This window comes from Sorex araneus, chromosome 10 (genome assembly GCF_027595985.1).
Source record: "Sorex araneus isolate mSorAra2 chromosome 10, mSorAra2.pri, whole genome shotgun sequence".
NCBI lineage: Eukaryota > Metazoa > Chordata > Mammalia > Eulipotyphla > Soricidae > Sorex > Sorex araneus.
The window spans coordinates 59,122,372-59,150,346 of record NC_073311.1 but is presented as its reverse complement, the minus strand read 5'-3'; the positions used below and the strand labels follow the sequence as shown (position 1 = coordinate 59,150,346).

The window sequence follows — 27,975 nt, the reverse complement described above, 5'->3', positions numbered from 1 at the left end:
CAGGTCCTGAAACAGCCATTCGCACAGGACTGGGCCTGAAACTCGGTCATGGATGACTTTGGAACTTTGGAACTCATAGTGATTCAATAAGTTATGGGGAAAATAAAAAATCCATCACCACCGAAAACAAACACCATCAAAATCAAATGTGGCTCATTTGCATATCTAAGAAAAAGTTTGGAAATCAACAATTTTTTCCAGAACTTTAATTCTGAAGGGGGAAAAGAAAGGGAGGGGGGTGGATATAACCTCACCGATTTTATACCCCATTTGAACTCTGCAAAGACATTTTGGATTCCAGTCCTGTCATATAAGATGAGGACCTTTAATTAACCAGAACAAAGCTTGCCACTATTGAGGAAGCATTGTTTTAAGACTGACATGACACTTGAAGTCAACCGTCTTAAGGCTTTGAGCACAAAAGGGTGGTCAATGACACATCATTCTAAGCCGCCAAGATCAGTCAGGGCCGTCATTAAGCAGTAAATTTCAAGGAGTAAGCAGAAAGCGTCATGACTTTCAAATAACCAAGATTATCTTCTGTGCTTTATGGGCCAAGTCACTGACATATTTAAAGCCTCGCTTTATAAATTATACAATTCACAGAGAATCTCCGGCATTCTTAAATATAAATAACCTAAACTTTTAGAAAGCAAGACAGATACTAAGTAATCAAATCAAAACGCTCTATATAGGGGCCGGAGCGATAGCACAGCGGGTAGGGCGTTTGCCTTGCACGCGGCCGACCCGGGTTCGATCCTCGGCATCCCATATGGTCCCCCAAGCACCACCAGGAGTAATTCCTGAGTGCAAAGCCAGGAGTAACCCCTGAGCATCGCTGGGTGTGACCCAAAAAGCAAAAAAAAAAAAAAAAAAAAAAACGCTCTATATAATGAAATAATGTAGATGCGAGCTAACTTAACACACAGAGAAAAAAAACGACTTTTCTCCCCCCCCAGTACTAAATATTTATCTTAAGATAAAAAAAAAGTGAGATTTTCAAATATTGACATTTTGCGGCCGAAGAGTTAAGAGTCGATGCATTCTCTGTATTCTATCTCCAATGACCTAAATATAAACTTCTAGTAAAAAGTCAATTTAAAATAAAAGCCAAGCGACCATCCCACTCCCATCTCCACGCGAGCACTGTCCCGGGACGCTGCTGACACCATGGTTAGCTGCCTGCGTGCAGCGCAGTTTGGACGATGCACTCACAAAGCGGAGTCCAGGAAACACCCGCCTGGTTTTCGACACGAAGTTCAGGGAGAGTCACTGAGAGTTCCACGGGACGGGAAAGGCAATCGTCTCCCACACTCCCACTGACTCTCTTCCTGGTGGCCAGCTGGGGGCAAGGAAACGGTCAGTCCCCAGGGCAACAGAAAACTCGGTGCAATTTGCGAAGCGGAGAATGTGGACGCTGCCTTCTGGGCAGCCTGCGTGGTGGGAGTGGGCAGAGCTTTGAGCCTGGGGCCATCCGCCCCAGCCCGGCCACCGTTCACCCAAAAGCCACCACCACCGCATCCCAAGAGAGACGTTCGTTTGCACCCTCTGCCACCACTGCAGGGGAGAAAGAATTTTGCCCGTTAACTGTTCCTCCTCACTTGGGAACACCGGCCGATGCTCAGGTCCTTGCAGAGGGAGCGCGGGATGGGGCCGGAGAGAGTGGACCCGGCTTTCACTGGCCTGTCTCCGCAGCGTCCCTGTTCCCGGGGAAGCAAATCCAGGCTGCTTAACCCCACGGTGACCTCCTCTCCTTCTAAGAAGCAGCCGTGAGAGATACAAACATTTCTCCTTCTCACTCGCCCACTCCAGGCCTCATCCTTCCACCCCAAGCCGTCTAAACAGAGCTCAGGGTCCTGCGGCTGCTCAGCCGGCTGTCCCGGGGAAGTGGGTCCCAGGGGCCTGTTGCTGTTATTCGATTGTGTGGTGAGACCAGGGAAATTGTGCTTCTCACTAAATCCATGGCTGAAATGACATTCGGACCTGATAATGCTGGTGGAAACACTCTGGAAATTGCAAAATTTGAGATAAAATTATTGTGGCTATCATATTAGAATGATAAAGCATTCCTAATAGCGCCTAACAGGTAAAATATATATATATATATATATATATATATATATATATATTCCAGGAAATGCATGCTATACTCTATTAGGGATTTAAGAAATCTTGAAAGAATTTAAGTCTCTTCATGTAACACAGAAAGGAAAAGCAATAGCACCTAAAACTCAGCAAATCATGTATTTGTCGAAGGTTATTCTACTTAAAAATAAGTTTGATGAGTAATATATTCCCATAACATGTTAAACTTTAGATTACTTTCATAGTAAGTCATACATTACTACTTTGGGCCACGATTTCTGGCGAGATAGTAATAATGCGCTACTCTGAAAGTTTATCGTTTTAAAATGTCTTCAGAGATAAAGATTAAATTATTACAGAATTCTTTCTTGTTTGTTTCTGTTTTCTTGCTTTTGAGTTATACCCAGCGGTGCTCTAGGCTCATTCCTGGAATAAAACTCAAGTCAGGGGCTGAAGCGATAGCACAGCGGGTAGGGCGTTTGCCTTGCACGCGGCCGACCCGGATTCGATTCCCAGCATCCCATATGGTCCCCCGAGCACTGCCAGGAGTAATTCCTGAGTGCATGAGCCAGGAGTCACCCCTGAGCATCGCTGGGTGTGACCCAAAAAGCAAAAAATAAATAAATAAACAAACAAATAAATAAATTAACCAAACCAAAACTCAAGTCAGCTGCATGCAAGCAAGAGACTTACCCACATCCTATCTCTCCAGCCCCATTACAGATTTTTTTTAAATTGGATCACCTGGACTTACAGAGTTACGAAGTTATTTATTATAAAATTTCTGGTGTACAATGTTCCAACACCAATCTCTCCACCGGTGTCCACTTCCCTCTACCAATGTCCCCAGTTTCCCTTCTGTCCCCATCCACCACTGTCCTAGTGGTGGAGAGATTTGTAATCTTCCCTATTACACATTTCTTAATGGTGTCTCATCTTCCCAAGAAACTTACTTAGGCATAATACTCTAAAGAGACTGCAACTCGTTTAAGTCAACATGAAAGAAAATTTGACTGAAAGAGCCAGTAAAACAAAAGAACACTAAAAAAAAAAAAATCTAACAAGTTAGTTCTAAATTAAAACATACATATATTCGGCCCACACAGAATAACATTTTGTACTGCCAAATAAACACTCATCGAAGAATGCACACATTCACAGAAATTAAAATATTACCGACAATTCTAGTGTTACTCCTTATAAGTCAGGTTGGCTTATAGTGCAGTAGCTGAAATGACACTGAACAAAACTAAATGAATTCCACCCAAAAATACTGTCTTCAAAGATCACTAAAATGCCCCCTCCCCTTCAAATGAAGCATCCTTTTCCATGGCAACACTGTTTCACCTTAATTCAAGATGAAAGTAGATGAGTCTGCATCCTGCTCCTGCCTTTACTTCTTAGGGATCTAATAGAGCAAGCACAACCTCCAAACAAACGGTGTTACTGAAAATACCCAGAGCTGGACCACACCACCAAACAAGCCCACCTCATCAGCTGTCCGCCTGCTCTCTATTTCTACATCCCAAAGCAAGCATTCCTGGTACCTATTAATATCCCGTGACATTTTATATAAATATCACTCTAAAAAATTGAAACCATACAAGCAATTATAACCCAATGGAAGTGTGGCATCTTCTTAAAAATGTCAGTTAGAAAAATATCTTACTGGCCCAGTGAAATAAAGACATGTTTGACTAAGCAGCTGTTTTATTAAGAAACTACAGATATCTCAACCAAATCTTGCATTTATGCATTGTTCCAGGCCTCGGTACTCTAAAATTAAATACAAATTTTACAACCACAAAAACAAGCTCTTTAGTAGACAGTTTCTGATTTTAAATGAAGATAAAAGCACCTTATTTTCCAACAGAGATAAAAAGATTTTTTTTTACAAAATAAAGCTGACCTCAATCATTTCACTTGTCTCTAAGCGCTACAAATTTAACAACTCTAAAGAGAAATTAGCACAATATTCTATAAAATTAATTTAAGGAATAACTGGTAATCTTTGTAATGTCTACCTAAAACCTGTTCGCAAACACAAACACCTATAAAGCATTTCAAAACATTTTTGAAAACCTAGATATTTTTAAAGGAAGAGAAGCAAATTCCTAAACAACATCCACAGACAATGTAGGGGGAATATTTAATATGTATACATTTGTTTTTGCTTTCAGCCCTGACATTCTTCATGACACAATAATCCAGCCTGACAGCACTTTCGCTAGTCATTAACAGCTCTGGTTAAAACACTGAAGTCATTTAAAATGAAACAAAAAAAGAACCCAACTCAAAAGACTTCTGTTTTGTCTTCTATTTGGTGTCTTTAAACATGTATAGTCAAGAACCGAAACTTTTAAGTATCATACAGCTACAGATAAAACAATATGTGTCTCTCCCCCAGGAACACATATACAGAAGCTCCAAAAACGTGTTGTACCATAATAATAGTTTCCAAATCAATGAATGCCTGGGCAAATAACCAAATAATGTAAGAAAACTGGGTCACTTCTTCCCTCTAAAATCCAATACCATATAAAGGGTCATTACATGCTAAGTCTTAAAAAGAAAAAAAACCTCAGCTTCTGGATATACAAAAATTCAATTAAAGATTGATCACAACACTGTAATCACCAAGGGAAAAAAGAACCACAATTTTAACAACTCACTTTATATAGTATCTTGCACCTTCAAAAGTATACGCTTCTTCCCAGCCAGTAGGCAAATCTAAAAGAAAATATATTTCACAATTAGTATTACATCAGTGGGATAGTAAATTAAGTTTTGATCCATTTTAAGGATTCATTTTCCTGATCAGTTGCTTTCTTTTTCTTTTTTTCTTTTTTTTTTGACCCTATCCCCTCATTTCCATTTTTCTTTTCTAACTCAAAACAGAGTTGGACTTGGAGGTTTCTAAGTCAAATTCAGTGTCGGACTGGCCATAAGACTGATAACAGGTATAATACGGCTTTGGGGGAAGCAGCAACCCAAATTCAGGATACCCGAGAAAAGTATGGACAGGATACTTCTGATGCTAAATATGGAAATCAGATTATTCTGAAATGATGCCACACTTGACTAATGATCAGAGGGGAGAGAACTGCAAATTCTGACATCCCAAAAGAAAAAAAAAAAAAGAACACAAAGGGAAGCCTTGTAAGCCTAGGTAAAACACCTCGGGACAGCTGGCCCCCAGTGAGAAGCAATGAAAAAATGTTCCATAAAAGGCCCCGCGTGCGGTTCTCAGGTCCAGGGTGTCTATTTAAGGCCATAGCTGTGAGCGCCATCCGTGAGTCCATCTCGGAAGTGTCACCGAGGCGCCAAGAGCTGCCTAAGAACTTAATCAGGGGCCAGAAACCCGACACCTCATCCTTTGACAGGCGCTTCCGCACCGCACCGGGGCGCACACCCGTCCCAGGGACTCAACCTGGGAGCGACCGGGGTGCACCGCGGTTAGTTTCTGCACCGCTTATTATCCACACACGACAACAGGCTTTGATTTCCCCGTCATCTCTCTGAAGTGAAATGCCACTGGGGTACAAAACCACAGCCCAAACGATGGAAAGCCAAGGCCGGGGAAGGGAGAAAAATCACATCCTCTTTTAATCAAATTAGCAGTGGGCCTGGTGGGAGGGGGGAGGGAGGGGGGTTTAAAAGCAGCTGTGTTCAGTGGACCCAGGTTCTATCCCCGGCACCCCAAGAGGGTCCCCTGCGCCCCCCTGCCAGGAGTGATCCCCGAGCACCACCGGGTGTGGCCCAAACACCAAAAGGGGGGGAAACCGATCATGCAACCACGCAAGAGAATCAAATGTGTAGTGTGACTTCTCCAATGCATGCGGGTAATCAGGACACCACAATTTCTACTCCACACACCTGGGAGAAACACGCAGCCCCACACGACACGGCGGTCAGGGCTTCATCACTTGCATGGCCAGCCTGCCTTTGGGGAAAGGCTGACCGTCCACGGAGGCCAGAGGGAAGGCCGGGCGAGTTGCACCGGGCATGCACAACCTTGCACACGGCCTGTGCAGGTCAGAGGTAAGAGATGCGGGGAGTGGAGAGAGGGGACCGGTGGATTAGTCAGATAAGCCTTCGCGGCGTAACCTCGGCTCGCTCGCTCCACCAGCCTCGCCTCTCCTCCTCCACCTCTCCGCACATCTGGCGACGTTAGTCACTGCCCTGAACTCGGGCACTGCGTGCAGAAGGCAGGCTGCTTCCCCGGCGAGCCGGCAACTTTCGGGCGACTCCCAGAGTTGCAGGGGAGCCTCCCCGGACCCCATCTGCGCCCCAGCCTCTCCCCGCGGCGGCGCGGCCCCGGGGCTGGCCAGTGGCGAGAACACATGTTCCATTTCAAAGACAAACAAGTTTCCCGAGTGTAAACAAAGAATGACAAAAGAGAGCCAGCCCCGCGCCCCAGCCGCGCTCTGCCCGGCCCCGGCTGCCCCTGCCCGGCTCCGGGTGGTGCCTGCAAACAGGCTCGCCCCGGGGGACCCTCGGTGGGGGGGAGGATATCGGCCGGCGCGCGGTCCCCCCCACCCACCCACCCACCAGCTCTCCGATTTCGGGTGCGAGCACCCTCCTCGGGACACCCCCTCCGCCGGGTTGCACGCCCACCGCCTCCTGGCGGCGCCTGCAAGCCTGCAAGCTCGCCGCTTCCGACCCGGCCGGGCCGGCGACCCGCGGCGGCGCGAGGGCGAGCGCTCCTCCGCCCGGGCGCCCCCAAAGTCCCACATCCGAGGAGGAGGAGGAGGAGGAGGAGGAGGAGGAGGAGGAAGAGGAGGAGGTGGGAGAGAAGGAGGAGGAGGAGGAGGCGGCGGCGGAGGAGGAAGAAACTGCAGGGCGCCGGCAGAGCGCAGAGCTGAGCGCGGCGGAACGAGGCCGGGCTTGCAGGGTCCCGGGGTGCCGGGGTGCCGGGGTGCCGGCGGGGACGCACTTCCCGGAGATCGCGGGGGGCCGCGGAGTGGCGGCGGCCGCGCCAGGTCGGGATGCAGGTCTCGGGGGCGGGCACCCCGTCCAGGTCGGCGGGGCGAGGGGCGTCCCGGGGCCGCGGGCCCCCCCTTCCCCACCCCACACCCCGCGCGCCCGGCCGGCGCCGCCTTACCTGTGCTCTGGCGCCGGTGCCCGGTGACCACGGCCTCGCCGGTGACCGGGTGCAGCCAGGTGGTGCTCTTGGCCTCCTCGCTGCGGGGGGGAGAGAAGGGGCAGAGACGGCGCGTGAGTGCGGGCGCGGCCCGCCCGGCCCCGCGGGGACCCCCCGGCCCGGCCCCGGCCCCCTTACTTGATGAAGAAGACGCGGCCGCCCCGGGTGATGCCGTACGTCCAGGAGCGCGGCAGCGAGCAGATCCACTCCAGGTTCAGATCCGCCGCCATGTCTGCTCCCCAGCCGCCGCCGCCGCCGCCGCCGCCTGCTCGCGCCGCGGGCGGAGGGAACGAGCCGCCGCCGGAGCGCGGGGAAGCGGCGCGAGCGCGGCCCGAGCGCGCCTGCCCGGCCCCGCGCGCCCCCGCGCGCCCCCGCGCGCGCCCCGCCCGCGCCCGCGCCCGCCCCGCCGGCCCGCCCGGGGCGCGCCCTGCCCGCGCCGCCGCCGCCGCGCCAGCCCCGCCCGCCCCGCCCGCGCCCGCGCCCGCGCGCCCCCCGCCCCCCGGCCGCGGGGTCCCCGCCGAGGAAACAAAAAAAAAAAGAAAAAGAAAAAAAAAAAGCCGCGTCCAGCCCCCGGGCTGAGCGGCCCCCGCGCCCGGCCAAGGCGTTGCCATCCCCGCGCCCCGGTGCCCGGTCCCTTTAGAACAACAGCCACGCGGCCTCGGAGCTTCGTGGGGTTTTTTGTTTGTTTGCTTTTTTTTCGGGTTTTTTTTTTTAATATTCTAAAAAGTATTGGCGAGCCGCGGGCTGCTTTTTCTTTTTCCTTTTTTTTTTTCTTCTCCCTCCCCCAAATATTTATCGCTCCCCAGTAGAAAGCTGTTTTGATTGAAAGCACACGGAAGGGGTTTCCTGTTTGGGGTTGGCAAGGCAGATTATCAGAAGGTTTGACGAGTTCCCCGGGATCCATGCAGCGAGGGGTGGGTTCAGACTTGACCCGACAAGTTCTCTTCCTAGGCCCCTCAAGCACGGGGTGTTTGGGGGGGAGGAAAAAAAATCAGAAACTTGCCCTTTTTTCTTCTACGTGTTTTGCAAGGCTCCCTGATGAGCTTGGATTGCAGTGCTGAGCCCTCTGCCCGCCCCCCTGCCCAAAGTGTGACTTTACAGAAGGTAGGAAATCTACCGCGGGGTACGTTTTAACCCCATCCACCCCCCCACTCCCCTCCAGACTCCCGGAGAAACTGTTATCATCTCCTCTTTAAAGATGCGGAAAAACAAAGTTTAAAGAAGGAGGCTAACTTGCCCAAGGTCACAGAAGTGGCAGAGTGGGGATTCCTACTGCTGTAGGAGTTAAAAGCCTATTTGTGTAAGTAGCCTATTTTAAAAAGCCTATTTGTGTGTGTGTGTGTGTGTGTGTGTGTGTGTGTGTGTGTGTGTGTGTTTAAGGCTTATCTGTATGAAAGCAAAAGGCTCACAAGCCTTGGATCCACCTTTGCAGTTGCAGCTTTCACTGCTGCTGACAGGTCCCTGCCTCCACCAGACTCTCTCCTCCTTGCCCCTGGTCCTCAGCCACTCTTGGAATTGCTTCTGCGGCTCTGCAGTAAAATGACTCATTCCAACAAGATACACAGTTCAGTAATCATAGTAGTACTTGGTATCCTTCTAGCACATTCTCCTGACCACTTCATGGGTCTCTGAAGTGTTATCTCGTCCATCCATCCCCCTCAGAGCTCGGAGAGAGGCACATTCTCTCTCTCTCTCTCTCTCTCTCTCTCTCTCTCTCTCTCTCTCTCTCTCTCTCTCTCTCTCTCTCTCAGAAAACCAAGGCATGGAAAGGGTTAATTGACCTTGGCCAAAGGCATCCAGAGCTAGCTGGTGAGGACCCCTCTGAGCAGGCAGTTTCTGGGACTTTTTCTCTCCTCCAGTTCCCCAAGGCCATTCTGTCTTTGGTGTAAAGGAGTCTGCAATTACAGCTATAATTTTCTTGTCCATCTGCATACTCAGGGGGAAGAAATACCATCACTTTAATGTTTTCTCTTTTTTGGTTGCTTTGCATTCTCCTCTTTCATTTCACTACTTGTTATTTCTTGATGTCTTATCTCCTTTCCAATCTGGGGGGGAGGAATGACCTTTTTATTTAAAAAAAAATCAATGAGTAACTAGCAGGAAATGTTCCACATTACCGTCCATGGTCACTGGATATAACATATCAAGAAAATCACGAACTATGATTTTATACGAGCTATTATTCCAAATTTAAAAGGCACAAACAAATCTCTTTTATATCATGATGGCTTCAGAAATCCAGGACCTGTTAGTCCAGCTAAACATTTGATGCTTTACTTTCTCCTGAGAAGTCTGTAAGTGGTTCATATGTTATATGGAGATTCCTTTCAGCTGTGAGTCTTTGCTTTACAAGGTTCACGACTGCAAGACATCTGTCAAGTGCTAGAGATACATCCAATAAAAATGTGTATCGAAAATGGCAGACGCCGCGTCAAGCAGCATTTCAGTGATAAGCTGATTCTCAAAGTCCCCAAATTTTGGAAAAGCTGTAAATAAAAAGCTTAGCGACAGAAACGTGAAAAATCTTCTAATGTAGGAAGATAACTGTCTTTGAGGCTTCCAGAAGCCAATAAAGGCAGCGTCATAGATTAGTAACTGGGTCATGTTCACTCTTAATGAGTAGAATTGCCACAGAGTTTTCTAGAGTGTTCCGTCTCTGTAATGTTTTGCCTGATTCTTCTCTGCTTTGCCTTCCACTTGTACACATGGGTACAGGACGCTGAAAATCATGTCTTTTATTACAGAACCCTCTGAAACAGCCCCCAAATGTTTATTGAGTCTCATTTTCTTTTTCTGAAGGAGAGCTTGGGGGAAATTCACGGAACTTGGGGGCTACTCTTGGTTTTGTGCTTAGGGGTCATCCCTGAAGGTGCTCTGAGGATCAGATGCAGTGCTAGGGAGCAAACTTCTTGCAAAGCAAACCTCTGTAAGCGCTGTACCATCTCTCCAGCCCTGAAGTTTCTTTCAATGCTTCCACCTGTTCCCAGTTATTTCCAACCACAGCGCCCCCTTGTTTCCCCACCCCACATCTCATCAATAATTAACTCAGACCCCAACTCAAAGCTAACTGTTGCTTTTCATTGCATTTCCCTCCTCCCCCCCATTTTTGTCTTAGGAGGTTATTCCGTTTCTTGTGTCATGATTTACCTCTTTAGGAATATTATCCTGCGACTACTGCAGCTTTTCTGAAAAAGAAGTTTAAAACATTCTGAGCGCTAAAAATAAACATCACTCTATCCACAGATAGAGGACAAGCCTTCTAAAAAGCTTCTAGGTCAAATATAACAGAATGATGGAGTGACAAGAAAAATGTGAAGGAAAGTTGCTTAAAATATGTGAAAGAGAACAAAGTGACATCTTAGAAAGCAGCAAATCAATTTTTCCCTTTTAGAGGGAGTGAAAAAAAAAAGTGAGAGGTCTAAGGACTGGAGGAAGAGGCTCCTAAGAGGGGAAAAATTCCCTCTGCTCTCAAAAAACATCTATTATTCATGTGTACAGAATTGTTTATTAAAATCTATCCCAGCTGTGTGACGTTGATTCGGTCATCTTCGCAAGTATATTTACAATCCTATCTAACGTGACGCTGTTAGGTCACAGAATAAAGAGTATTAGAAACAGGTCCTTTAACTTTTAACTACTGGACGGCAGAGCTGTACATCATGAAAACATCTAAAGGGCGAAGCGAAGGAATTCACTTAGCTTAGTGGAAATCTGGGCAGAAAGGGTGGGGATTAAGGGTGTAAAACTGGGAAGACATATAGTATTTAGAATTTGATTTAGCCAGGTTGCTTCCTGCTGGTAAGAAAGTTATTCAAAAAATAGGTTTTGGGGTCCCATTGCCCTACAACCACTCTGCTGATGCTAGGGATTTAAAGACGTGTTCTGCTCGGCAGATTGGAAAGGGAGGGGGATGGGAGATCAATATTGAAGACCAGTCCTGAAGGAGTATCTCAGCCCGGGTTAGAGAAAGCCGCTTCCTCTAACAATCGCTTTTTAAGGACTTCCTGTGAAGCACTCGAGGCCTTCCCAAACTAGGCTTTTGAAGTTGATGTTTGGAAGAACCTCCTCTACTCTAAGCAAGGCTAATGCAAAGAAATCTGCCTCTGCTCTAGGCCACTTCTGCCGGTTCCTCCACTTCTGCTGGGATTCCAGGCTAACTTTGCTGCTCCTGGCGGCACACACAGGAAATGGGAAGGAGATTCTTCCAGGAGAAGAATCATTCTTTCACCTGAGCCCCACCCTTCTTTAGATCAAACACTCCTTCCTTTATGACATTAATAAAGCACCAATCATCTGCTGCTCTCTTTGCTGGAGGAGAGAGATTAAAATACACCGGGCACAGCCAGAGCGATAGTACAATGATTAAGGCATTTGCCTTGCATATGGCAGACCTGGGTTCGATCCTCGGGCATCTCATATGGTCCTGAGCACCCCCAGGAGGGATTCCTGAGCTCAGAATCAGGGGTGGTCTCCAAACCAAAAGAAGAAGAAGAAGAAGAAGAAGAAGGAGAAGGAGAAGGAGAAGGAGAAGGAGAAGGAGAAGGAGAAGGAGAAGGAGAAGGAGAAGGAGAAGAAGAAGGAGGAGGAGGAGGAGGAGGAGGAGGAGGAGGAGAAGGAGGAGGAGGAGAAGGAGGAGGAGGAGAAGGAGGAGGAGGAGGAGTAGAAGGAGGAGAAGGAGGAGGAGTAGGAGAAGGAGGAGGAGGAGTAGGAGAAGGAGGAGGAGGAGGAGAAGGAGGAGGAGGAGGAGAAGGAGGAGGAGGAGGAGGAGAAGGAGGAGAAGGAGGAGGAGAAGGAGGAGGAGGAGGAGAAGGAGGAGGAGGAGGAGGAGAAAGAGGAGGAGGAGGAGGAGAAAGAGGAGGAGGAGGAGGAGAAAGAGGAGGAGGAGGAGGAGAAAGAGGAGGAGGAGGAGGAGAAGGAGGAGGAGGAGGAGGAGGAGGAGGAGGAGAAGAAGAAGAACACTAGAAATGGCAAAGAATTAAGGAAAGAAGCATATTACAGGACAGGGCAGGGACTGGACAGCATGATAAGATGTTTTGTTAGGAATCTGGGCAAATATTATGTGCCTGAATTTGCCGTTGGTTAATTAACCGTAGGACTCTGAGCAAACCACTTAGCTGCTGACCCTCAGCTAGCGCTCTGAGTCCTCCTGTAAAGAAAGGACACTGGTCTCTTTAGGACATTTCATGGGATTCTTCCCTCTAAGTCTTCAATGGCTGCACATGGAGGGGTCTTGGATTTTATGCCACTCAAATGGTTGGTTTGTTTATTTGACTGGGAAGCATGGAGGTTGGGCCACAGCAAGCATACTCAGGGTCTATTCTCGGCTCTGTGGTCAAGAGTGACCCTTGACGATCTAGGGGGATCATAAGAGGTGCCAGGAACTGAAATGGCATCAGCTGCATTATAAGGCAGACACCTCAAACCCTGTACTAATCTTTCTGGCCCCTCAAAAGGTCTGTTGGTAGAAAACTTGGGAAGAACAATTTACAGCAATCTTTCACATGCAATACATTTACCTGCACTTCGTGTTCTGTTAACACAGACGTTATTAACACATTATTAACAAGAAGGGACACTGCCTGAAGATATGACACAATAATTATCCCTGTGGGCCCACAGGGAATTGGTCTCGAGGGATACAGACTTCCTCAGCTATGAAAATCCTGGGATGCTCAGGATGCTGCTGGAAAATATACTGTTTGCATATAACCGGTGGACATACATGTCCGTTTTATGTCATTTCTAGATTTCTTTCTGGGGCAATGCTGTGTAAATAGCTGTCACACCCTATTGTTCAGGGAACAATGACAAGAGAAAGGCAAGCCTGTACCTGTTCAGTCCAGATGCAACCCGACCAGGCCTCGCCTCACGCTGAGATTTTTGCTCCAAGGTTGGCTGACTCCGGGAATTCAGAACCCACCACTTCGGGGGCAGAAGGAAGGGTCCGCCTGCCCTTACACTGGGGCTCCCCGGGGTCCCCTCTCTCCCCACACCCCCCTCTGACCTACTGCAGCTGGTCTCTGCTGTCACCTCCGCTCTCCCCAGCCTGCCGCTGTCCCCAGAGTACTGCCAAGCCCAGGGGCTCCCTGAGTGCCCAGCTTCCTGGAGCACTTTGCCATTCGCCCTTAAGCAACACTTCCCAGAACGGCCACAGTGCAGTTTAAAGACTCATTTCCTGCTCCTCCCCAGACCCCCCTTTTATTCCTTCCCCTACGTATTGAGGCTCTGTGATTTACAACATCCTCAATGATGGTTTCATGCAGACGTTCTTCCAACACTAGCATCCCTGCTGTTCTCCGCCAGCGTCCCCAGGTCCTTTCCCAGTCTCCGTGGTGCTCCGCCACATGTGAGCTTGGTGATGGAGAGCGAGTCTCCAGTTCTGCTGCCTTTGGCATTTGTGGGTCCCTGGTTGTGCTTCTTTATATCCCTCGGATGATGTGCAAGGGTGCCTCCTTCTCATCCACAGCACCCAGCTCTGTCTCTGCTCTCTCATTCCTTCCGTGTGGCTGCAAGTTGCGAGATTTCCTCTTCTTCTTTTATTTTTTTCCTTGTTGGATCACACCAGTGATGCACAGGGGTTACTCCTGGCTCATGCACTCAGGAATTACTCCTGGTGGTGCTCAGGGGACCATATGGGATGTTGGGAATCGAACTTGGGTGGACTGCTTGCAAGGCAAACGCCCTCCCCGCTGTGCTATAACTCCAGCCACTCCTCTTCTTTTTTGAGCTGAATGCATCCCCTTGGGTTTATAAACCTCCATTCCTCGATCCACTCCTCTGTCCGTGGATGCTTGGGTTCTTGTTGGGTCTTGGCTATAGTGAGTAGTGCTGCAGCGAACAGAGGGGCACATGTGTTTTTTGAAACTGTGTTTTTTTTGTGCGCTTAGGGCAGCTGCTGAGAAAGAGGCACTGCTGGGCTGTATGAAGGCTCAACCTCCAAACCTTTCCGACTCTAATCTCTGAGGCCTGGGGCAAACAGTGGCATGTGAAAAACACTCTGGGCACTCTTACATGCACACACATGTGAGGCCCACGCTTCAACATGAGAAGAATTCCTTAATCTGTATTTCAAGCCTGGCGCTCTCACCTGAGTTCTGTACCACTACCCAGCTTCCTTCTAGAAAGGTTCCTCCTCTGGATGTTGCTCAAGTAGGTCACACCCAACCTTCCAAAACAAGTCACTTTTCCTCCAAATGTCTGCACAACTGCTGGTTTTTCTCTTTTGGTGAGTGGAACCAGCATCCGAACAAATGCTCACATCAGAAATTTGGAAATCCAGCCTGGAGCGATAGTATATCAGGTAGGGCGTTAGCCTTGCACATGGCTGACCTGGGTTTTACCCTTGACAGCCCATATGGTCCCCTGAGCCCCTGCAGGAATGAACCCTGAGCACAGAGCCAGGAGTAAGTGCTGAGCACCGCCTGGCATGCCCCACCCCCCACCAAAACCAACCAACCCACCAACACCCACCAGAAGACCAAAACACAAAAACTTGGGAAGACCCTCCCCCAACTAGTTGACTAATAAATTATATTGATTGGCCATTAAAATAAAGCACAGCTAGCGCTTCTTATTTCCCGCATACTAATATGAGCATTCATCATGCTACCAGAATGATCTTTTTTAAAAATGCAAATCTGGTTATGTTCCTTTCTTGCATGAAATCCTCTCATGGCTCAAAAAAAATTAGAGGATAAAATCCAAAGCCTGTTGTCTGGCAGTCAAAGTCCTTCTTGATCTGAGCCCTTCCCACCTCCTGGCACGCATCTGGACTGGCATGCTCCTCTCTGTGCGAGCCAGGCTCTCTCTGCATCCTGCCCTCGCCCTAGGATGCCCTCTCTGTTCGCCTGACCAACTCCCACTATGTCTGAGTCTATTTTTGAAATACCTTGGGTTTTTTTGGGGGGGGCTTGTTTGGAGTGGATGGAAATTGGCCCATACCTGGCAGTGGTCAGGGCTATTCTTGGGTCAGTGCTCAGGAGTGCCCCCGACATACTCCGGGAACTCAGCACGTTCTGGGTACAATCCTGCAGTACGAAGGATTGTATGCAGGGTTTGGTGCATGCAATGCACCCAGGGTTGCATTAGATCCAGGCTTCAGTGCTGGCAATGTAAGTGTATTATCCCCTGTACTATTTCTCTAGACCACACACATATTCATGTTTAAAAATATGGCCCCAAAGTTACCTGCCCTCCGAAGCCACTGCTGTTTCCCTTGGGTCAATTTAGTGTTCCTTAGACCCTACTCCCACGATTTCCTCATTATTGAAGCTGGCTTCTCTTTCCCCTCCTTCAATGACCAATAGCAAAACATTTATTTATTTACCTTTACCACCTAGCACTCAACATGTGTGATTTCAATGAATGAATAAGAGCACATCCATTGACATCATGGATGTCATAACACCCAGATCTTACCCTTCATATTTCACCCTTGTTTCTGTTTGTACCATTTCAGCTTGCCAGTGAGTCACATTTCATCCTTCCAAAGAGTTAAAATTCTCTTTAGCTTTTTATAGACTATCCCATATAGGAAAAAAAAATGGTGCAGCTCCAAGAGCAACACAGCTAAGGATGAAAATAGCTGCTTTCTATAGATACATCTACCTGGGATACAGAACACCAAGAGGTAGAGGCAGAGCGAATGAGGTATTGGAAGACAATTCAGGGTTCTGTTCAATTGGTCCAAAGAACATATGGAAACTTTATTTGAATATGCTCCTCCAAGATAGAATAATGTTGATAAAAAAATAAGCTGTGGTACTCAGAAAAGCAAATGGTATAACTAAAAGAATGGGGTGGAGAACAGATAAACCTATAATTATTAATGTATTTATGGCTCTAAGTGATAAAGGGATCTAGCCTCTGTCCAAATAATAAATGCAAGAAAGAAAGGCAACCATCTTCCTCATCGTTAGCATCTTGCACAGTGTACAAGATGGAACTCACAGAAGAGGCCATTTAAAAAAAATGTTTTGAGTCACATTTGATTAAAGTAAGAAATTTTCCCCGTCTGACAATTTATAGAAAATTATATATACGCAGGCACAGGTGTGTATGTCTACATTTTATTTTTAATATCTGTTTCCTCAGTTTCCAATTCATAGCAGTTGTTCAGCTACATGCAAAATTGTATAAATAGTAATCAAAAATAGATTATCTGCATTTAATTGCAATACATTGTATAGCCTAAGCGAAGGAAAATGTAATGCAAATGCAAATTTTTGCATTATCATAGGCACTGCCTTGTATATAGTTAGTATTCAACAAATGTTTAGTAATTCAATGAATCATAAAATAACAGTGTACAGCACTGGGGAAAAAAACTGGAGGCTTTTTAACAAAGCTTTCTATTTTGGACACAGTTTTCTCTAAACTAAGCAAACGGTACATTCAGAAGTATCCCATCGGTTGAGGGTTTGAGCTGAAGAACATGCCTGCTTGACCTAAGAAAATCAAGAAAAAAAGATAAATAATTGGAACAGAACACAAACCGGTTTAACATGGAAAGGGGAGTAGTGAAAACGAATTCCTGTCAGCCTAGCCGTTTCAATTTTCCCAAGGATGTATCTGGGCACCGGAGGAAGGAGTGAGGGACCCTCCGGGTGAGAACCTTCGGGGGTCCTGGACCCTGTCCAGCTGAGACTGAGCACTCGGACCCGGGAGAGAACCTCAGCGACGTTCACGTGTGCTGCTCTGTGTGCAGCTGTGTCATTCTGCCTCCACTATGACATCTGTGTCGAACACGGAATTTGCAATCTGTGTTTTGTATTTTAAGAAAGGGGTTGTTATTAGCAATCTTGATAAAAGGATCATCTAAAAATGTTTGGAGTTGTCACAACACTCATCATTGACAACATGAAATTAATCGGAAGTTTGTCAGCAATCGTTAACAGGCTCAAAAAAAAATCAAGTGGGGTCCTAAATATTGACAAAATTAAGAGGATTGCTTGTGTTTAGAGGCAAAGAGGGAAAAAAATGGTGCTCAATGTTTTGATAGGTGGAGAAGTCCTCTTTATAGCTTAACCACCTTTATGTTTTGTTAGAGATCCTTTATCTGCAGTGTTCAGAGATATTCATTCAATTTAAGTGGTAGACAGTTTTCATGAATCTAACGTATGTCATAGGCTCACTAGAGGAGCTGGGGATGAGAATAAATACAAATTTAGACTCGGACCTTCAAGGTTATAGACAAGCAGGTAAGGGAGGGGCTAGGGAAGAGATATACAGATGAATATTCTATCCATAATGAACGGGATACTGCGGCACAGCTGCAACAGAACAAGCTTGCAAAGAGCTGGAGATGGGACAGGATTAAGGTGTGAGCTTTGTATGCAGCTGGTCTTGGTTCAGTTCCACTTTCCTCCCCTCCCCTCTGCAATCTCCCTTCCCTTCGGCACACGTGGTCCCCTGAGCACAGAAGCAGGAACATGGCCCTCCAGTACTGCTGATATGACCCAAACTCCCAGCCAGCCCTAAATAAAGCTGGTAGGAAGAGCATCCATCTCTGACTGAACGGGGTGGGCAGGGTCTTTCTGGAGAAAGTGGTTACCCCAGGTGGTCTGTAATCAATATGACCTTCGCAAGATTCCTTGGGAGTGGGGAAATACACATGAAACTGACTGTCCCCCAGCTCCAGCGGGATATTAGGCACAACGCTTGTGGGGGCCACCCTGTAGCAGGAATGATTTACCCAAGTTCATTCCTTTTCCTTGATTTGATGCCCCTGACACTTTTGTTGCTGTTAGACATGTGGGTCCCCGAACATGTTTTCCATAAAGTCATCCCTTGTCTAGTTGTGAGCTCTTGCACTGGGTTTTGGACAAATGGGACATAAGCTGGGAAGGGCAAGGTTAACCTTCTTTTTAAAAATTTATTATTATTATTATTATTGTTATTTGATTGAATAACCGTGGGATACAATTACAAAGTTTTCATGATTGAGTTTCAGTCATACAATGATCGAACACCCATCCCTCCACCAGTGCACATTTCTGACCACCAATGTCCCCGGTATCCCTCCCACCACCCCCATCCCACCCCCTGCTTCTATGGCAGGCACTTTCCTTTTCACTCTCTCTCTACTTTGGGCATTGTGGTCTGCAGTAGAGAGGCTGAGAAGCCATTGTGCTTGGTCCTTTGTCTACTTTCAGCAAACCTCTCCCGCCCGAGCAATCCCTCCAGCCATCATTGACTTAGTGTCCTTCCTCTTTTCCCACTGCCCTCTGCTCCAGCACACGAAGCAGACTTCTTGGGTGGAGACAAGGCAGTTGGATGGAGTCTACAGGCAACAGAATCAAGGTCTGGGCAAGTCTGAAGCCCTTCCTGCTCCCAAGTGAAGGAGAAATAAAATTCCTTCATGATTAAACTAATGCTACTGGATGTGTCCACGTAGAGACACTCTCTGCAGCTCTCTGTCAAGCCTAATCATACTCGAGGCTTCATGTCTCTCCTCTCACTAACATATAATACGATGCCTAGCACATATTAGTCCTCAGTAATTTCTGAATGATTGATAGGGCGAATTATACACACATCTTTCAATATTAGACACACCCAATTTGCCTCGTCCTAATTTCTGTCTCTTCACTTAGAATATTCACGTTTACCTCACCACTTACTTCGTTATTTTCTGAAAGGAGAGCTGAACCAGCCGGAAGCTGCTCCAACTAGTTCTGGTAATTAGACTATTGATTTCTTTGATATCTTTCTTTAAGCTGTAACACGCAAAAGTGATCTGACCTTCCCCATAACCATGCAGCTTCACGTAGCGTCTCCCTCTCACTGTGTGTTCTACCTACATGTGAATAGAAAGCACGATTGATGGAAAACTTGGGCCCAAATAGCTCTCAGGGAGAGGTCCCAACCATGTCACAGTGATTAAACCTCTCCCAAACTTTGCAGGAAAGCCTTTCTTGTTAGGGGCAAGGGAAAAATACTCAAGATGATTTTTATCACGGAGAGTTTTTACCTATGAGTTTAAAAAGTAAACCTTTTAGAGAGCATTGAAACATACTTCCAAATTGCATTTTTATTAAACATCTTGAGCTCTTCCAAGGTGCATTAGACATAGGGATGTGGGTCTGGTGTAATTTGGGGGCAGGTTGTTTTCACTTTGCATCTCTCCATCAGATGGCAGAATGTTTACCCAGCGCATTTTATGTGAGTTGAAACAGATAACCATCTTGAAATAGTTTGAGCTGCTCAGGCAAGATGTTTTAAAATAAAGATGGCACTTCTTTAGCATAGAAAAGAAAAATAATTTAAATTAGTAGTAATTTGCATGCTGTTCCCATCCGTGGACAGAGTGCTTCTTTTATTTTCTTTTTAAGTCAATCACTTATTTTCAAAACGGTTACTTAAAAATACAACTGCGGGTAATGGTAGCTGGGGAGATAGCACAGCGGGTAAGACCCTTGCCTTGCACACAGCCAGTCTGGGTTCTATCCTAGCTTCGTGTGAGGCTCCCCTCCCCTGCCCCAAGCCCTTCTAGGAGTGATCCCTGAGCACAGAGCCAGGAGTCAGCCCTGAGGCAGGAGGTATGGCTCCCAAACAAAACAAAAACCTTTCCCCAAGAATAATAAGAGAGAAAGAAAGAGCTAGAGACAAGAATCTTAAAATGGGTTTAACCCTTGGCCCAGAATGATACTTTTTGGAATTTACTCTAAGGCAATAATCAAAATGTGGACAAAGTTGGATGCTCAGAGTTATTCATCATTGTCAAATTTTTTTCTCATAAGTGTCCAAGAATTTGGGTTTGTTTTTTTGTTGTTGTTTGCTTTGAACTTGAGGATATACTCACTAAGGGCTTACTCGGTGCCTTGTGTGTTTGTTCACAGGATCGTTTGAGGTTCAGGCAAGAGACCCTGGTTGGCTACATGCTAGGCAAGTACCTCACCTACTGGACTATCTCTCTGGTCCCAGTTTTGTTAACTATATTTTGGGACACGTATGCTGTTAACTCATGAACATTGCATTTACAATGTGTCTCAGTCATTGTGTGGCAGAGCGAACATACAGCTGTGCTTCCCCAAGGGTCCTACTCTAGGGTCTGTCTGATCTACCGGAATCTATTCAGCACCCCGAGAGACACCAAGTTTCAGAGACTCATGAGAAGCTCACAATGCTACTTATCTTTCTGTTTGTCACCGTACAGCTAAAGCACTGTGTTTAGGACCAGTATTTTTTCTGCAAAGTGCAAGGTAACTCTCAAAAACTAGTATGAAATTGAAAGTGAAAAACCCACACAGAGACAATAGCATATCACACACGTGCACAAAGTAGGTGTGGCGCCACTTTGAAACCCCAATTTTTAAAGAAAAATTATGCTTAGAAAAATATTCAGAGATTTATTAAAAAGTATAAATAAGATTATGCCTGGGGAAAGGCTTTTGATAGAATTTCAGAGGAAGGAAGTGATTTATAAGGCTGGGGGCATCAGTTGACCAGCTGAATGCCCTCTTGGCAAGCAGCAGCCTGGGTTCGACCTCTGGCACCGTATGGCCCCCAGGTACTGGGAGTGATTGCAGAGCACAGAAATGAGAGTAGACCTTGAGCACCACTGGGGATGGCACAAACCCAACAAACGAAAAAAGAAAGAGATTTCTGAGAGGACAATTCCTTTAGAAATACCGAATGCAACTCTGGATAAATCACAGGAATGAATTACCATAGAGGTTATTGTATTGCTTGTTTTTTTGCTTTTTGGGTCACACCTAGCGATGCACAGGGGTTATCCCTGGTTTTGCACTCAGGAATTACTCCTGGCGGTGCTCGGAGACCATATGAGATGCTGAGAATTGAACCTGGGTCTGCTGCATGCAAAGCAAACGCCCCACTCACTGTACTATCGCTCCAGCCCCAGTTATTGTTTTTCAATCCACTGCTCCTTTACTCTATATTTTCCTGTTTGTTTCCATTTGCTTGTAAAAATCTTCTATGAATATTTTAGACCAGTGAATCTCAACTCTTTTTTTTGTTTTTCCTTTCAGAGAAGTCACTGCTAATCGTTGTATGTTTTTCGTCCTCTGCCTTGGGTGGAATTATTTATAGAGAGAGACAGAGGAGGAGGTTGAGGTGTTGAGTCTTTAATCCCAATGGTCATACCCACTCTATGCCCCAGATTTCCAAGACAAATTGCTTGGGAACTGCAGGCCTAGGTCTTTAATGTTTGATGCCGAACACTACATTTCGGGCTTTGCTCGGTGGCAAGGAGAATAGTAAAATTGCTTTTCCTTAAAATGACAATCATTAAAATAGCCACAGGAATCCTTCATTCTGTAGCATAGCACTTACTTCCTTATTCTAGGAAATATGAAAAAAATTGTTCACCACCAGCTTTGAGCAAATCCTCTGAAAGCACCAACACCACCTATGGTATTCCTTACAGTCTTCGCTGAGAACAACTTTGCCATCCCTGAATTTATGAGCAAAGACTTTTCTCTGTAGCAGTTTCCTGCACACTGTTTTCCTGTCCACGTTCAATGTCAGAAGTATCGAGGGATCTTCCTTCTTCTCTCTGTATTCCTCCAACTGGGGGAGTTGCGGGGGGAGTAGGGGGAACCCCTGGCAGTGCTCAGGACTTACTCCTGGCCCTGTGTTCTGGCAAGCTTGGGTGACCACATGGGGTTCCAGGAAGTGAACCCGTGCCTACCATGTGCAAGGCAGGGCCCTTCCTGCTGTACTATCTCCCTGGCCCCATACTCTCTCTCTCAATTTCATAGTGATTAGTTCCCTTTGACCTCAGTGTGGTTTGACCTCTTCTTGCTACGCCTCTTCAGTCTACCCCTAAGGACAACTAGTGAGTTTTCCCCCAAAATCCTTCTTTTAAGAACATGAACCTGATTAGGGACATTGGTGGTGGGACATGTGCACTGGTGAAGGGAAGGGTGTTGGGACATTGTATGACTGAAATGCAATCATGAATCAGCTGATGATAATTCAATTAAAAAATAAAATAAATTAAAAAATTGGAGCACTGTAGCACTGTCGTCCCGTTGTTCATCAATTTGCTCGAGTGAGTACCAGTAATGTCTTCATTGTGAGACTTGTTGTTACTGTTTTTGGCATATCGAATACGCCATGGGGAGCTTGCCAGGCTCTGCTGTGCGGGTGGGATACTCTTGTTAGCTTGCCGGGCTCTCTGATTGGGATGGAGAAATCGAACCCGGCTCGGCCGCATGCAAGGCAAACACCCTACCCGTTGCACTATCACTCCAGTCCAATTAAAAAATTAAAAATTAAAATATGGACCCGAGGTGTACAGAGGAAAAACAAACTTGCTTTTGAATGGTTGCTCATTTCTTGTTTGGGAGAGGCATTGCAGTTCTAGCATGCCCCTTAAAATTAATGCTACTTTCCAATTCTAAAGAACCCAGGGAGAAACTCTTGAAAGATAAATGATGCTTGTGATGATGGTAAGCAGAAATGGGTTCGGTGGAGGAACCAAATCTATCCAATCATGCACAAAACAAAACAAAACCCAAAGCCTTCAGCACCTTGTGTTTATTTCAGATCTAATTATGAATAGAAAGATTTTCAGAATTGAGAAACACTGGTAAGATTTTGAACAGTTGGCCTAATTGGCAATGTTAACTACTGTTAGATAAGTAAAAATAATGACAACAGCAAAGAGTGAGAAAGTGAAATGTTGAAGATATAAATATTCAAAGAAATGATGAATTCTGCTTCAACCTTTGAGAAATTACCGGATAATTTACTTAATTTTTTTTTTGCATTTTGGTTCACACCCAGCAATGCTCAGGGGTTACTCCTGGCTCTGCACTTAGGAATTACTCCTGTCGGTGCTTGGGGGACTCTATGGGATGCTGGGGATTGAACTGAGGTCAGCCACATGCAAGGCAAATGCCCTCCATGCTGTACTATTGCTCCTGCCCTCTCGAGAGGTGAGATGAATGGAATAGTCATCAAAAGAGGCTTGTCAAGGGTAGGGGGACCCCACAGTGGCAGGCAGACCCGGGAAGGCAATGCCGGACAAGATTTTCACTGACGTATGGTTGAAGCTGGGAGGAAGAAGAATCATCATCATCATCTCGTTGATTGTCAATTTTGTCGAGCAGTCTCAGTAACGTCTTCATTCATTCTAGCCTTAAGATTTTAGAAGCCTCTCTTTACTCATCCTTCCCAACACTGGAGGCTCTTTCAGGGTCAGGGGAATGAGACCCATCATTGTTACTGGTTTTGGCATATGAATAGACCACAGGGAGCTTGTCAGGCTCTCCAGAGGAATAAACATACTTTTACTATCTTAATTATTTTCTGAAAACAATGCTACTTGATTGTAACAATCTCCTCCTGCCTCATCCCAAAAATGTGCTTTAGTCTTAAAGGCTATGGAGAAATTACTTTTCCTAGAAAAATGATGATAATTAAAATTCCAGTAAAATGTCACACGTGACAATAAACTCCCACATCGCACAGTAAAATTCAGACTTTATTAATTTAGCAATTAAGAAAAATATTCAGTCACCAAAGCATTAGCTCAGAGAAATAGTATAGATGTTAAGGTGTTTACTTGCCTCACACACAGTCCCCAGAAGCATGTGTGGTGCAGATGCAGGTACAGTGCCAGGAGTGATCCCTGAGCACGGAGCCCTGAGCACTGCTGAGTATAGCTCCAAAGCAAAAATCAAACAAACAAAAAAATTAAAATAAAGAGGGGCTGGAGCGATAGTACAGCGGTTAGGGCGTTTGTCTTGCACACAGCTGTCCTGGGTTCTATTCCCAGCATCCCCTATGGTCCCCAGAGCACCGCCAGGAGTAATTTCTTAGTGCAGAGCCAGGAGGAACCCCTGAGCATCACCAGGTGTGACCCAAAAAGAAAAAAAAATTAAAATAGAGACTGGGAATATGGCTCAGTAGTAAAGCACTTGCCTTGCATGTGTGAGAGCCCAAGTCTGATCCTTGGTGCTGTGTGTTCCCCAGAGTAAGACTCCTGAGCACTGAGAACTACCAGGTGTAGTGTAAAAGCAAAACAAACACAATATTAAACATAGAATTACCATGTGACCCAGCAGTTCCATTTCTAGATTTATAACCCCCCCAAATTATGGAAAATGGGGACTCAGCCAGGTACCTGTGAGCCAATTTTCACAGCAGTAATATTCCCTCTAGCTAGAAGGGCAGGAAAACCCAGAGAGCCTCTTAGGTAGGAACAAAACGTGGCTTTATGCACATGAATAGTGCTGATGGTTACACAGCTCGGTAACTGCATTCAATGTCACCTAATAGTACACTTTAAAAAGGGCTAAAATAGCAAAATTTTCCATATGTTTGTCACAATGAAAATTTACTAAAAATAAAAATAATGGGAAACTTAAACCTTTGAACCCTTCATTCATTTCTCCCCCCTCCCCAAGATACAAACTTCTGGTTATAAAACAAATAGGTCATGCAGATGTAACTTAATCACACTGTGTTGCATATTTAAAGCTTCTAGTGGGGTAGAACTTGAAGGTTTTTATGACAAGTAAAAACTCTGTGTGTTGATGGCTTTAACTACATTTCTTGTGCTGATCATTTTGTGTTACATACAAGTATTAAGTCACTTGTCTTTTGTGTCTCAATTAAAAGCACAGCAAAGTATATTTTATACTAACAGTATTTAACCACCACTCAAATTTTGAAAAATGCCACAAACTTATTCTAGAAACGACTCTTGTTGTTTTATTGTGCTATTTATATTTAATCTTTCAAGGCTTATAATTCAATTATGGTTTTATGTGATTTTCAATCTTGAGATTATTCAGGCCTTCAAATTTCTCGGTCAGACCACTGAACGGTTGGAGGGGGGCAGTGTTCCATGCTGTTAACCAAACACAATAGAACTGAGTCATTAATAAACTAATGCTCATTAAATGAAACAAAACAACTCGGCACTGTAAAGGTTACTGCCTCTTCCGAATGCAAATGACTGTGGTTACTTAGCACCTTCCTGACCCTATGTAACCTGGATCACAATTTGGAGACACTTCTGGCCAGTCATAGTTGTCCTGTAGTTGGCAGGAAATCCCTACCCTTGATTGATTTCTTTATTTTCTTATCGTTTGTAATTTTCTTCTTTCTGTTGTTTATGGATCAGCTTATCAGCTTTCTTGAGTAGCAACCCTGGGCTCATCAATATGCTTAATGCCATCGGATGCTCTTGGTGAATTTCCCGTGTCCAGATATGAATGATGGGAAGTACCTGTTAATCATTCACAATTATTCTGTAATCTCTCCAGTGAAAGGCTTTCAGAATTTCATGTGATCCCTTGTCGCTTCCTTACCTGGAAACCACTTCCTTATGGAAGACAGGAGGGTTGGTTTGGTCTAGGAACTGGGAGGAGAGTATCCCAAGGTTCTGTTCCCCTACACCTCACCCTAGAAACAGATGCCCAGTTGTCTCTCTACACCATCTTTTCTCTTCCTTTGAGCCCATACTCAATTATGTTTCTTTGTTTATTTTGGGGGGGAGATAGCTATGAGCCAGTTGACCACTGTTCTTAGTTTATATTCCCATGGATTCTCTTCCAAGATCCTCCCAGAAAATGTTTTCTCTGGAAAGAGAATGAGAGAGCAAGAGAGAAAGAGAGCAAAAGGGAGACAGAGGGAGAGTGAGTGAGCGAGCAAGAGAGAGAGAGAGACAGAAAGAGACAGAGAGAGACAGAGAGAGGTGTCTGCCATAGGGGTGGGGGTGGGGTAGGAGGGAAACTGGGGATATTGGTGGTGAGAAATGTACACTGATGAAAGGATGGGTGTTGGAACATTATATGACTGAAACCCAATCATGAACAACTTTGCATCTGTGAATCTCATGGTGATTCAATTAAAAATTAATACATTAGCAAAAAGGAAAAAAGAAAATATTGTCTTCAGGGGAATGGAACCTTGGGACACTCTCCTCCTGGTTCCTAGACCAAACCAACCCTCCTGTCTTCCATAAGAAAGTGGTTTCCAGGTAAGGAAGCTTGGGTAGATTCAGGGCAGGACTTGGGCTGGGCCATGCCCAAGGATGCTCCGGGTCTGCTCCTGGCTCTGTACTCAGGAGCCACTCATGGTTTGCCTCAGGGGACCTTATATGGTGCCTGAAGAGAACCCAGGTAGGCCCCATGCAAGACAAGTACCTTCTGCCCTGTACTTTTCTCTCTGGCCTGGAGCGGGCAGTTTTAACCAGATCAAATGCTTTTCTTGAACATGAAGCAAGTTAAATCTGCCTCCAACCTATTAACTTCTAATTTAATGTCAGTTTAGTAAATTGCACCCACCTATGTAGGTTTGCTGCTCGCCACAGAAAACCTGAAGTATTCTGTTTGATTTCTTCTCTTCAGCTCTTTTTTTTTTTTTTAAAATGCAAACACTCCAAGTGAGAATAGCACTTTCCGCTAATTTGCACCTAGGTGTTAGTGAGGCTTTTTTTTTTTTTATGGCCTTTTTACCTCAGGAGGAATTTAGGCAGGGAAGCTAGAGAATTAGGAGGCGTGATATAAAAACAAACAAACAACAACAACAACAACAAAACCTCCCCAAAAAACAAAAGAAAAAAAAGGAGAAAGAAAAAGGCAAAAGGGAAGATTAAAATTGAAACAACAATCCCCCCAAATTCCATAGTTCAACCCTTTCATGGATTTTCCTTTGGGAACAATATTGTGGATAACATCTGGGGAAAGTGCAATTAATGGGCTTACACTTTTTTTTATATTTTATTTATTGTTTTTTTCGGGATTCACACCCCATGATACTCAGGGGTTACTCCTGGCTCTGCACTCAGGAATTACTTCTAGGTGCTCAGGGAACCATACGGGATGCTGGGAATCGAATCCAGGTCGGCCACTTGCAAAACAATCGCCCTACCCACTGGACTATCACTCCGGCCTCCTGGGTTTATTCTTGAACGGGTTTTTGTTTCAGTCTTTACTTTAGGGGTCCAGCCTACGGCTCCTTTCAGACAAGACAAGCTCTGTCTTGCCTGTGCTGCATCTGCAGCCCTGATAACGTTTTAAAGACCACCCTAAAGTGTAGCACTGTCATCCCGTTGTTCATCGATTCACTCAGGTGGGCACCAGTAACGTCTCCATTGTGAGACTTGTTGTGACTGTTTTTGGCATATTGAATACACCACAGGTAGCTTGCCAGGCTCTGCTGTGCGGGCGGGATACTCTCGGTAGCTTGCCGAGCTCTCCAAGAGGGACGGAGGAATCGAATCCGGGTCGGCCGCATGCAAGGCAAACGCCCTACCTGCTGTGCTATCGCTCTAGTCCCTATTATTAATCCCACCACTATTATTCCAAATTTCCCCAACCACTGCCCCAATAGCAGGCCCAAAATAACTTATTTTGTATTTCCTGTTATAAATAATTTGCTAGAAATTATCAGAAAGGATTTCCTTAGAAGAAAGTTTGTACCACTGCTGTTTCACTTTTCTGTTCCCTTTGGTCTTCATTCTACACTTCAAGAGTAAGTTCCCTACTCTTTCCAGGACGATTTACTCCTTTTTAGGGTTGCTTTATGCACAGTAGTAGCTGGCAACTTTCATTACTTATATGATGCTAACTAAATACGGGATAAACAGCGTCTATTTCCAGCATCTGTTGCGCAGACTGCTAACAGGCTGAAATGCTCAATCCACTCTGGGTCCTCATGCCAAGGAAGACTTATCCGGCCCAGGTTTAAACCCCTTATTAAGCCCTGCTTATTTCCATCCTGATGCCCTGGGTATGTTTCACGACTTCTCTAAGCCTCAATTTCTA

The 27,975-nt window shown here is 45.7% G+C and overlaps 1 protein-coding gene across 13 annotated transcripts in view; it reads right to left on the bottom strand.

Annotated features, from left to right (window-relative positions):
• Positions 1-7,570, bottom strand: part of PLEKHA5 (pleckstrin homology domain containing A5) — a 205,309-nt gene extending 197,739 nt beyond the window's left edge. For 12 of the 13 annotated variants that reach the window (XR_008626951.1, XR_008626952.1, XR_008626953.1 and 9 more), the window contains exons 1-3: positions 7,367-7,570; positions 7,190-7,269; positions 4,758-4,815 (exon numbers count right to left, since the gene is read on the bottom strand). Coding sequence is in view for 9 of the 13 variants with exons in the window: in XM_055118299.1 (XP_054974274.1) it covers positions 4,758-4,815; positions 7,190-7,269; positions 7,367-7,458 (230 nt within the window). In the remaining 4 variants the exon portion in view is untranslated. Of the gene's footprint in view, positions 1-956; positions 2,007-4,757; positions 4,816-7,189; positions 7,270-7,366 lie in introns of those variants that run through there. The other variant, XM_055118309.1, reaches the window with a different exon arrangement.
• Between the last annotated feature and the right edge of the window lie 20,405 nt (positions 7,571-27,975).